The following is a 10,697-nucleotide window of genomic DNA, read 5'->3' on the forward strand; positions in this document are numbered from 1 at the left end:
TGTGGCCTATACCAGCCGGGACACTGGTTGCAGCCTGGACAAGGCTGGCTTGGGCCCAGCCCAGAGGGGGCCCAGACTGATGGTTGGCGAGGCAGGCTCGGCCCAGGTCCAGTCCATTGCCAGCCATTTTGGTCAATTTTTTGAGTGGCTTTTAGGTGCGCTTGTGATGGACTAGTGTTTTGAAGTATACACGTGTAATCTTTTATGGATCGAAAGATATTTTACACTAATCAAAGGAATCGACTGATGTGCTCACTTAAATGTGAGAAAATGCTGAAGAGGGAAGATTTTAGTGGAGATTTTTTATGGTTCTCTAGTGTATTGTGGCTGAAGCAATAGGTGTAGGTTTAATCCGTTTCAATGGGTCGCTGTTGGCTCTGTCCGATTTTAAAAGTAGTGTTTTAAAACCTAGAATTGAATTTTCGATTGCCCACTCAATTGTATGTCAGCTGAATTGGTCGGTAAAAAAAGTGCAGTATCGTTCACTATTTTTGGGCTGCGACCCTGATTGCCCATCGTTTCCCGATTGTAGGGTTTTAATGTGATAAAACAAAGAGGATAAATGAATTCACCTTAAAAGGTCTGATGTGTCAAATTATCAACAAATTTGTTGTTAACCAGTGATCAAAAAATTGGACCTTAGATATGGTCAAAATTAGTATCTATCCAACAATGAATTTCCACCGTTCATTTGGTGAATTTAAAATCTAAGTCTTAACAAATTTAAAATCACTTTTTCTTTTTTTAGCATTATTAATAACATTAAATTAAAATTTTGGGAATAAAAAAATCTTTTTGAGGCCTATATCTAACCATCTCAATAAAATAGATGGCTTATATTAATTAGGGTAGAACGAAAACTTTCTAGACCATTTTTTCAAAATTTTCTTTTTAATGATTCTTTTTAAGAATGAAAAGAGTGGACATTTAAAAATTTGTGTTAAACAAATATCTCTAATATAGTTTTGAAGATGTTTGCATAATATTACACTACAATAACTGTTGCATGAAATTATTCCCGAGATTAGAGGGTTTCTCAATATTAAAAAACCTTTTTCAATGGATATTTGAGGTGCATCTTTAATTTTACATTTTAAGCTTGCAACTTTATATAAATTTTTTCTTTTTTAAAATATGGGAATTTATCAATTTACTTGAATATCATTTGAACATTTTGCCTTTCATCAATTGATCGAGTCATAGCGTCTTTTAATTTTATTTATTTTCCTTTTTGTCAAATTAAGTTCAAATTTTGGGTATCCATGTTGTGCGGAAATGCACACCAATACTAACTGCAAAATAGAAAATTGAAGGAAATAAAATTGATAAATATAAATGAATCTTGTAGTGGATTATTAGTCATCCATAATTATTGAATGATTTTTTAATTTTCTAATGGTACCGTGAGTAATGTATATGACAAAAAGGAAAAGTTTAAAATAAAGGTATAGAAAGGGTGTGGTTTGTATAGAGTTGAGGCCCTTCAAATAGTGTTGAGAAATGTGGTTTCAATACTGAATCTTTGTGATAGCTTTAAAATATATTTTCATCTTTAATCTTAAAATTTAAAGTTTAAAAAATAATGTAGATGGAGCAAATCTATGAAAATTTGAAAAACTTGAAAATTGACGGTTCAAAATTGCGTAACAAGATGCACTATGTTCAAAACTTGTTATCGATTTTTTTTTCATGTCTATGCATCTTGATGTCGAGATGATGAATTCGAGGATATTTGGACATCAGAACAACCTCTTCTAGTGAAATTTTGAGGTGGGCTCTAAATTGTTTGTTTAGAGCTTCGGCTCTATATAGACCTTTTGGTTAGAGCTTCGGCTCTATATAAACCTTTTCCTCATAGAAATAGGTAAAGGCTCACCTCTGCACCGTACCCAAAACTATCTTTCGAGCATAAGGGAGCCTTCAAATCAATCATTATCATTGTGAAAAAAAATTAAGACTTCAAGCCATAAAGACATTGCATATTGTAATGCATTATCTAGGCAGTTAATTTTTAAGTGTTCACATGTCTGTACCTTTTTTGTCAGCAACAAATTTTATAATTCGGGTGGAAATAGATTTTGGAGCCGTTTTAAGGATTTCTCATGCCCAAAGTGTTTTCCAGGCCAGAATTAGTGGTTAGGATGTACTTTTCTTCATAACTTCCAAGCCTTATAGAAACTGCATCCATAAAATAGAAACATACAATTAGAAGTGGGACTTTGAGCACAAAATACAAAATAGAATTTTATATAAATTTTCCACAAAAAAATAGCACAAACAGCTCCATCTCTTCTTACAGTTTCTGGAAAAGTTCCATGTTCAACACATCTGCGAAAGAAACCTTTTTCCCTATGAACAACTCCAACTCTAATAACTTAACAAGTTACTTTTTTCCTTGCAAATATATTTGCCCATGTGTTACATTTTTATCAAAACTATATGGGGAAAAATTCAGAATTTCCAATCTTTCTAAACTCAAGTTCGCTTTCAATTTATTTCTTTTTGTGTGGTCCTGCATTGAATGGGTTAAGAGTGGTCCTTTAATTAGGTGGCATCCTAATGTGGGGTTAGAGGCCCGGGTATAGTTTTTTATCCTTAGACAATGGATCTAAAAATTTCTTAATCTCGTCCAACATAAATTTAACTTTAAATTATATATCAGATGAACTAAAATAAACCTCCTAAATAACCCCAAAATAAATTTCAAATAATTCATATTTAAAACTCAAAACTTTTTTATTTCTAAGATGGATACTAGGTTGGCTAAGGCGACCCACAAAAACCACCCTAGATGGTAAATTACATTTGTTTTCTTTGTGATTTGGCTATCTAAGCCATAATATGAAGTGACATCCAAACACCACATAAACTATCTAAAATAAACTCCTGCCTCCCCTCCTCTCTCCCACCTTTTCTAAAACGGTGCAATTTCTACAAAGTGTGAACCTTAAAAAAATCGAAGTAATGTACACTAGCAAACACTGTCTGAAGAATGCTGGAAGCTCGAACATTTATTTTCCTCATTTAAAAAAGGGTGAGTTTTGTATAAGGCGCCAACTTATACTATATAAGGAAGGTAGGTATGTCTCTAAATTTTACGGGAAGATGTAGTTTCGGCGTCAGAAACTTTATAATAACTTAAAAGTCTATGTTCAATGCTATTATAAATTAATTATTCTAAAATAGCACACATTAAGTAGATCTATAAACAATTGAAAATATTAAACATAGACGGTCTAGATATTTTATTACTAGATGCATTACTTTTAAAGCTTGAAATTCTTTTTTTTTTTTTTTATATCCATACGTCTCGAGGTTAAGATGATCAATTAGAAAGTTTACTTCATAATACTTTTTATACTAGATTTTTTAGGGGCACCTTACTTCAATAGTATAAGTTTGCAACTTTATATAAAAAATTTTACTATAAAATTTAAAGTCCCAAGGGTGAGATTTACGTAAGATCATATGCAACCTTAAACATTCCAAGTAAGGCGCACCTCAAATAAGATACAGTTTTGTTGTCGAAATTTTATTGGATGTTCCGAGAATCTATTTTCATCTCCAGTAATAAAATTCTAAACTTACTAGAGTTCATATCATGCAAATCTATAAACGCACAAATTTTTTTGAAAATGGACGATCAAGATAATGTGTTGTAAGATGTACTATTTTTGGGATTTTTTTTCTTTTTCTTTTTCCAAATCCATGTATCTAGATATTGAGATGATCAATTAGAAAATTTTCTAATGTCAAAATAGCATTTTCTAAGGAATGGGGTTGAGGTCGTGGTGACAGCACCACTTGAACCTCAACTTCCGGTCTAGGTTTCCATTCCTACTAACGCATTTAAAAACCATTAATTATTTCTAAAAATGGGTTGGGGTCAGTATTCCCCACTGATCTACCCAAAAAAATATCCTTTTCTAACATAGTTTTGATGTGTACCTTATTTGTACAATTTAAGGTGTCAACCTTACATAAGCTTTTTTTAAGTTCCAATTATAGTACAAATCTAATATGTCTATACATATTGAAAAATCTTAAAAATAGACGATCTATCTAGATAATATGTTAAGTGAACTACTTATATAACTTACCCAAAAAAACATAAATTTATATAGTTCAAACTTTTAAGTAAAAAAGTTTATATAAGGGTGAGGCCTTAAACAATCAAATCAAGACGCACTTCAAAAGTTCACTAGAAGAGATTGTTTTGATGTTGAAAAACCCTCAATTTGATTATCTCCACCTCAAGCTATAACTATATGGACATGAGAAAATATAGATTTCAAATATTAGAATAGTGCATCCTATAAATAATATCTAGACCGTCTAATTTCTATACTATTTTTTAATCTTAAATTACTTCGAAATTTTAAATGGGCATATATACCCAAAATTTTCTCTAACATATCCATGACGAGGAGGTCAAATGACAAGATTTTCTAACATCCAAGCGATCTTTGCGTTTTATCCAAAAATGAAGTTTTTATAAGGCCTAGGCTCTATTTAAACAAAATAAAGCCTCATTTCAAATATTCGCACTTTACATGATGAGAAGCTCCAGGATAACTTGAAAATAAAATTTCTAACACTAACAATAAAATTTGAAACTCAAAAAATAGTACAAATCTTGAATAATTAATTTTAAAACGAAACATGTGGTCTAGATAATTGTTTACAATATATACGCTTGAAATCCTAATTTTATTTCACAACCATAAATATTCAAGCAGAGATGATCGACATAAAGGTTTTCTTTTAAATAATATTTGATGAGTTTTACAATATACACAGCTTGAAATCCTAATTTTATTTCACAACCATAAATGTTCAAGCCAAGCCGAGATGAACGACGTAAAGGTTTTCGTTTAATATTATTTGATGAGTTATAAGGTGGAGCTTTACTTATTTTATAGGGCTGCAGGCCTATCAAACCATATTCTTTTATTTTATCCAAAATCTATTAAAACGAACTTTACGCGGCAATAAGATATAGGATTCAAATTGAAAGCATTAGACACCCGATTGAAGCGTATAAATCGTTGGGATTTTCTTGATTCTGATAAACATTAGGACACTATAAAATTTCGGGATTAAGATTCTTTTTAAACTAATCTGCGTATAAATCGTTGGGATTTTCTTGATATATTCTGATATACATTAGGACACTATAAAATTTCGGGATTAAGATTCTTTTTAAACTAATCTCCGCATAAATCGTTGGGATGTTCTTGATTCTGATAAACATTAGGACACTATAAAATTTCGGGATTAAGATTCTTTTTAAACTAATCTGCGTATAAATCGTTGGGATTTTCTTGATATATTCTGATATACATTAGGACACTATAAAATTTCGGGATTAAGATTCTTTTCAAACTAATCTGCGTATAAATCGTTGGGATGTTCTTGATTCTGATAAACATTAGGACACTATAAAATTTCGGGATTAAGATTCTTTTTAAACTAATCTTCGTATAAATCGTTGGGATTTTCTTGATATATTCTGATATACATTAGGACACTATAAAATTTCGGGATTAAGATTCTTTTTAAACTAATCTGCGTATAAATCGTTGGGATGTTCTTGATTCTGATATACATTAGGACACTATAAAGTTTCGGGATTAAGATTCTTTTTAAACTAATCTTTCTACCTCCTCCTCTCTATCGCTCTTTAACTCTGCGTTTTGGAGAATAAGTTTGCTCTGCGTTTTGGAGAATAAGTTTGCTCTGCTATATCGCTCTCTTGCTCTGCGTTTTGGAGAAGACGCGCTCTCAGTGCTCTGAGTTTTGGAGAATAAGTTTGCTCTGCTATATCGCTTTCTTGCTCTGCGTTTTGGAAACCAGGTAACTTTTCTCTTTGTGCGAGAGAGTCTTTGCTCTCTAAAGTTCTGTAAAACCACAACATCAGGTTGGGTTTCTCTACTCAGATGAGCCCTCTTTCTCTCTCTAATCTTTTCAAAACCTGAGAGATTTCCTCCTCTGTTATCTGTACCCTCTGTATGCAATAGTTTGGTTTCTCCATGTATAGTTTTTCTTCTCTCTCTTTGTATTCACAAGATGTGATATGTGGCTTAGATTTCTACGATTAGGAATTAAGATTTGTATATTTCACTCTCTCTTGTTTAGGGTTTGATTTGGACATAATTTGACTGGAATTGTGGTATATGGTAGGCGTTCAAGGCTTTGATTAGAACTTTGTAAGCTTTTCCATGTACTACTATAGGGTTTACAGTTCTGAGGTTTCTAGGGTTTAAGGATATACTTACATGCATCCATTATCTACTCATTAATCTTGATCAGGTTTTAGAAAACTGTTCCCTTGAGTCCCTGTAAGGTATGATATCATTTGCTTGAAAACTTTTGAGAAATCTTACTTGGTCATGCAAGTTTGGGGTCATGAATTGATTCATATGATGGTTAGAACTTAGAAATTGCTTTCTAGGACCCTGAAACATTGCTTCTTCTCTCACTTGCCAACTTGCACATGAAGCTTCCATTTCGTAATTAGCCAGAAAATCAATTTGGACAGTGAAACCTTGTTTTGAGGAATTTAAAGATTTTATATGCATACAGTCAATTAGATTTGATTTGATTTGATTAGTAATGGTGGGAGAGTTACAAGATCATGGATTAGGAGCTTTTTATCTCTTATGATGATCAAGCTTCAGTTCTGAAGTATTAAGCTAAGAGTTACAGATACAACATATACTCTAAGTAATAGCGAACTTCTTAAACAATAAATTTTTTTAACCTGAGTTTATATCTATGATATTCTATATTCTAAGGATGATACAAAAGCTTACTACAGGTTGACCTGAAGAGAACTTCTGTTAAGAAATTGGCTTTAATTATAGCTTCTGAAAAGTTAAAAGTTTGTTTCCTAAATGGTTTTTGAAGTGTTCTTCATCATGGGCAGTTCTCTTGAGGTTAGAAATAGTTCATGCTATGGGGAAGGATGTTGCTTTGAAAATTCTTAAAATGAAAAATTCTTTTAGCCATAGCGAAGGATACACGCACATATATAATATACATATTTTTACATTGTTAGCAAGATCATTAATAAGTATAAAAGATATACAACTATAAATGTTGTTTAAGATATACACCATTTACGTTCTGTAATGGGACATTATTCACACTTTTTACTGTTATCGAATAATTTTTTATTCCTTCTCTTGTCAGGAAGTCCTCGTAACTTGTTTGATTCTCTCCAAATATGTCTAAACCCAACTTCAGAAATTTCACATACTTCAAAATTTCTCCAAGAATCTCTCCAAGCACCTTTGGCATGATTGCGTTCAATGAGTCATCCTTTTACCAAAATTGGACACCAATTAGAATCCATACCTAGCAATATGATTTGTATCAGTCTATGCAGTATTTGCTTCTTCTTCTTCTTTTTTTAAAATACCTTTATGCACTTTGTTGTTATGTAATTAGGGTTAAGTTTAGAATTTGGATGCCCTTGCTATTAGTTCTTCATGATTCCTCTTTATGAATTGGTTTCTTTTCCTTGTTCTTTTTTTTTTCTGTTTTCTTTTGGAATTGGCATTTTCTATCATTGATTGCTTGACATAATTGTTCAATTTATATGATATGTGATTTGATTATTTCAACCAGTGTCTGAGCTGAGTATTTGAAATATGGGGAAGAGGAAGTCCAGGACCGTGCTTCCAAAGAAGAAGCTACCCAAGCTTGATACGACATTTTGCTGCCCGTTCTGTAACCATCCTGATAGTGTTGATTGCATAATGTGAGTAGCTTTTCCTGGTAATAATCTTTATTTTCCCTATAATAATTTTTCTGGGTGTCCATTTGTATCTATCGATGGTGCATTTTAAAGTGCTGAACATGTCACCGCTAAAAGAGATGAGAAGCTTTGTTGGGCAGGCCTTCGCTCTAATCTTAAATTGGCCAACACGCTGCTTTATCGTGTACTGAGTACTGTCTCTTTTGAGACCTTTGCGTTTGTATCTCTGAAATGAGCAAAAGATTATTATGCTTTGTTGCATTTTTTAATTTGAATTCATATTTCAATTGAGTTCTACAGTCTTTCTTTTTCAATCCCAAAAGTTTCATATTACTATTATTCTTTCATTTTCATTAGTTGTGTCTGTCTTTTGTTTTCTTTTTTCTTTTCTAGCCTGCAAATGGACTGATATATGTCTCTGGATGAGTACTCTGACTTACCTATTATGGTGGGTATTAACGGATAATGTTATTCTTCAGAGATCGAAAGCTAAAGATTGGGGAGGCTATTTGCAGGGTTTGCGAAGTGGGATATGCAACCAAGATTCATGGTATATCTAAAAACCTCTCTAATATAGAACTGAATTTAGATTTCTACAAATCTAATATATTTCCTATCTCGCCCTTATCATTCTGCGATATCGTGGCCATCTTCGCGTCTTTTCAATTATTTAACTTTAATTCTAACAAAAGTTGAACTTTTGTATTTGTAGCTGTCCAAAATCAAAATATGGTAAACTGCTATTTGTGCCTTTTCTTTAAGCATTACTCTGACCCAATTCCTTATTTCTCTGTTTTTGCAGCTTTAACGGAACCCATTGACATGTAAGTGGCTTTAACCATCTGTTCATTTCTTTTCTTTTCTTTTGGAACTCCATAGCCATTTGATATGTTTAATGTTAGGCTTCATTACCCTTAAGTTATGCAATCAAGTTGGTTAACTAAATTTTTTTTGTTACAGTTAGTTTCAAAAACAAAATAAGATGTACTGGAATCAAAATAAGAAATGTAAAAATTAGATCTCGAAGAAATGATAAAGCTGCCTAGTGCCCAATGCTATCAGAAAACATAGTAAATGAAACTAAAATACGAATGGATTGCCCAATTCTCTCTAATGTTGCCACACTCCCGGCATTCTTACACAATTTCTGTGTGTGTGATATATATATATATATAGGAAAAAGCTAACAATAGCTGGGCAGCTATAATGAATAGTAATATAGGTGGAATGAGAGCCGTCAGATCTTCATGTGGTTTAGAATGCATATCACTATATGAATTTTAATATTTCTTCTAAAAATCAGATCATAATGAAATTTTTGACGTGTGTCCTATAAAATAGGATGCACAATTAATATATATATATAAAATATTTCTTAAAATATAAAATGATTGAAGTATACCCTTGAAAAATTACGGAGGTAATTTAGATATTTTAAATTGTTTAATTTTTTTTTATATTTTTATATGGTGCGCAATAGTTTTAGGTATATACATCCCAAATCATCTTAATCAGATTTATAGAAAAAACATTAAAATTCATATAGTGATATGCATTTTGAACCACATGATGAAGATCTGAAGGTTAGGATTTCACCTATATTACTATTCATTATAGCAACCCAGCTCTCTCTCTCTCTCTCTCTCTCTCTCTCTCTCTCTCTCTCTATATATATATATATATATATATATATATATATATATATATATATATATATATATATATATATATATATATATATGTGTGTGTGTGTGTGTGTGTGTGCAGTTTTCTTATAGTTGCAACCTTAAACAATCCAATTAAGGCGCACCTTCAAATTTTATGATAACAAATAATTTTGATGTAAAATATTCTTAAGGATTATCTCAAAATCTATTTTCATATCTAATTTTAAAATTTTAAACTTCGAAAATAGTTAAAATCAAGTAGGTCAATAAATATATGAAAATTTTGAAAATGGACAGTCTAGATAATGTGTTGTAAGATGCACTATTTATGGGACTAATTTTTTTTTTTTTTTTCATAGTCATATATCTCGATGTCGAAATGATCAATTAGATGGCTTTTCAACATTAAAACAACATCTTTTGATGGATTTTGAGGTGCATCTGTAGTTCTACATTTTAAGGTCTCAACTTTATATAAACTTGAGAGAGGGGAATAAGAAACACTTGGTATTGTGAGGTTTAATGTCAAATGTAGTGGACTTCTTATCGCCTTACTAATTTTGCAGTTATTGCGAATGGGTGGACGCATGTGAAGCTGCAAACGCTCCAAAGCCTTGAATCTTAATCATTATTAGAAGATGGACGCTCCAAAGCCTTGAATCTTGGATGCAAAAAATGATATGATTTGGAGAGTTGCCCTATTTGTACAAGACTTGATGGATTCTTTTTTTCTCGATTTTTGGTGAAGAAGAGCACACAAGTTATGCATCATGTTCAGTTCTTGGATGCTGTAAATAATTAATTTTTGCTAAGATTTGTTCTTATTTATTTCATTTATTCTTTATAGCGAGTTGGTGTTGTCATTGTTTTGAAGCTATAGAAAATGTAAATGTGAGCAATTTCTCTCATGTGTATATACCACGGCCAAATTTGTGCTTAAATTCATGTATTCAAAATAAATGAATTTTTATGATGTGCAAATATGTATATGGATGGAGTGTGAGTTTATGAAATTTTGATATTTTGATTATTTATAGTCATTTAATAAATTATTTTACTTCCATTACGCGACTCTCTCTCTATCTCTCTCTCAACTATAGTTGATATCCTTGTGAAGGATACTATGCCGATTTCTTTGCACAACATACCATGCACTGTCGCTATATGGTAGATCCCGTCCCATGGGGCATCACGGTCCATTCAATTGATGGACGGATGAGATTAACCATAAGTACATGAATGTCATTTGGAATTATAATTAATCTCTA

The 10,697-nt window shown here is 31.7% G+C and overlaps 1 protein-coding gene across 1 annotated transcript; it reads left to right on the forward strand.

The window, feature by feature from the left end:
* The first annotated feature begins 5,606 nt into the window (after positions 1–5,606).
* LOC110007601 (transcription elongation factor 1 homolog) lies at positions 5,607–10,463 on the forward strand. Its single transcript, XM_020669621.2, has 5 exons — positions 5,607–5,856; positions 7,633–7,765; positions 8,242–8,312; positions 8,565–8,586; positions 9,996–10,463. The coding sequence occupies exons 2-5, from the start codon at positions 7,656–7,658 to the stop codon at positions 10,045–10,047; spliced, it is 255 nt and encodes an 84-aa protein (XP_020525280.1). The 5' UTR covers positions 5,607–5,856; positions 7,633–7,655; the 3' UTR covers positions 10,048–10,463.
* The last annotated feature ends 234 nt before the right edge of the window (positions 10,464–10,697 follow it).

The sequence above is a fragment of the Amborella trichopoda genome, chromosome 9 (genome assembly GCF_054954075.1).
Source record: "Amborella trichopoda isolate Santa Cruz 75 chromosome 9, AtrichopodaSantaCruz75HAP2 v2.0, whole genome shotgun sequence".
Lineage (NCBI taxonomy): Eukaryota > Viridiplantae > Streptophyta > Magnoliopsida > Amborellales > Amborellaceae > Amborella > Amborella trichopoda.

Excerpts from the sequence above, each read along its gene's own strand:
- LOC110007601 (XM_020669621.2), top strand. The coding sequence starts at position 7,656 with ATGGGGAAGAGGAAGTCCAGGACCGTGCTTCCAAAGAAGAAGCTACCC. Across the intron at positions 7,766-8,241 it reads GATAGTGTTGATTGCATAAT|AGATCGAAAGCTAAAGATTG; the intron begins GTGAGTAGCTTT and ends GTTATTCTTCAG. Across the intron at positions 8,587-9,995 it reads TTAACGGAACCCATTGACAT|TTATTGCGAATGGGTGGACG; the intron begins GTAAGTGGCTTT and ends CTAATTTTGCAG.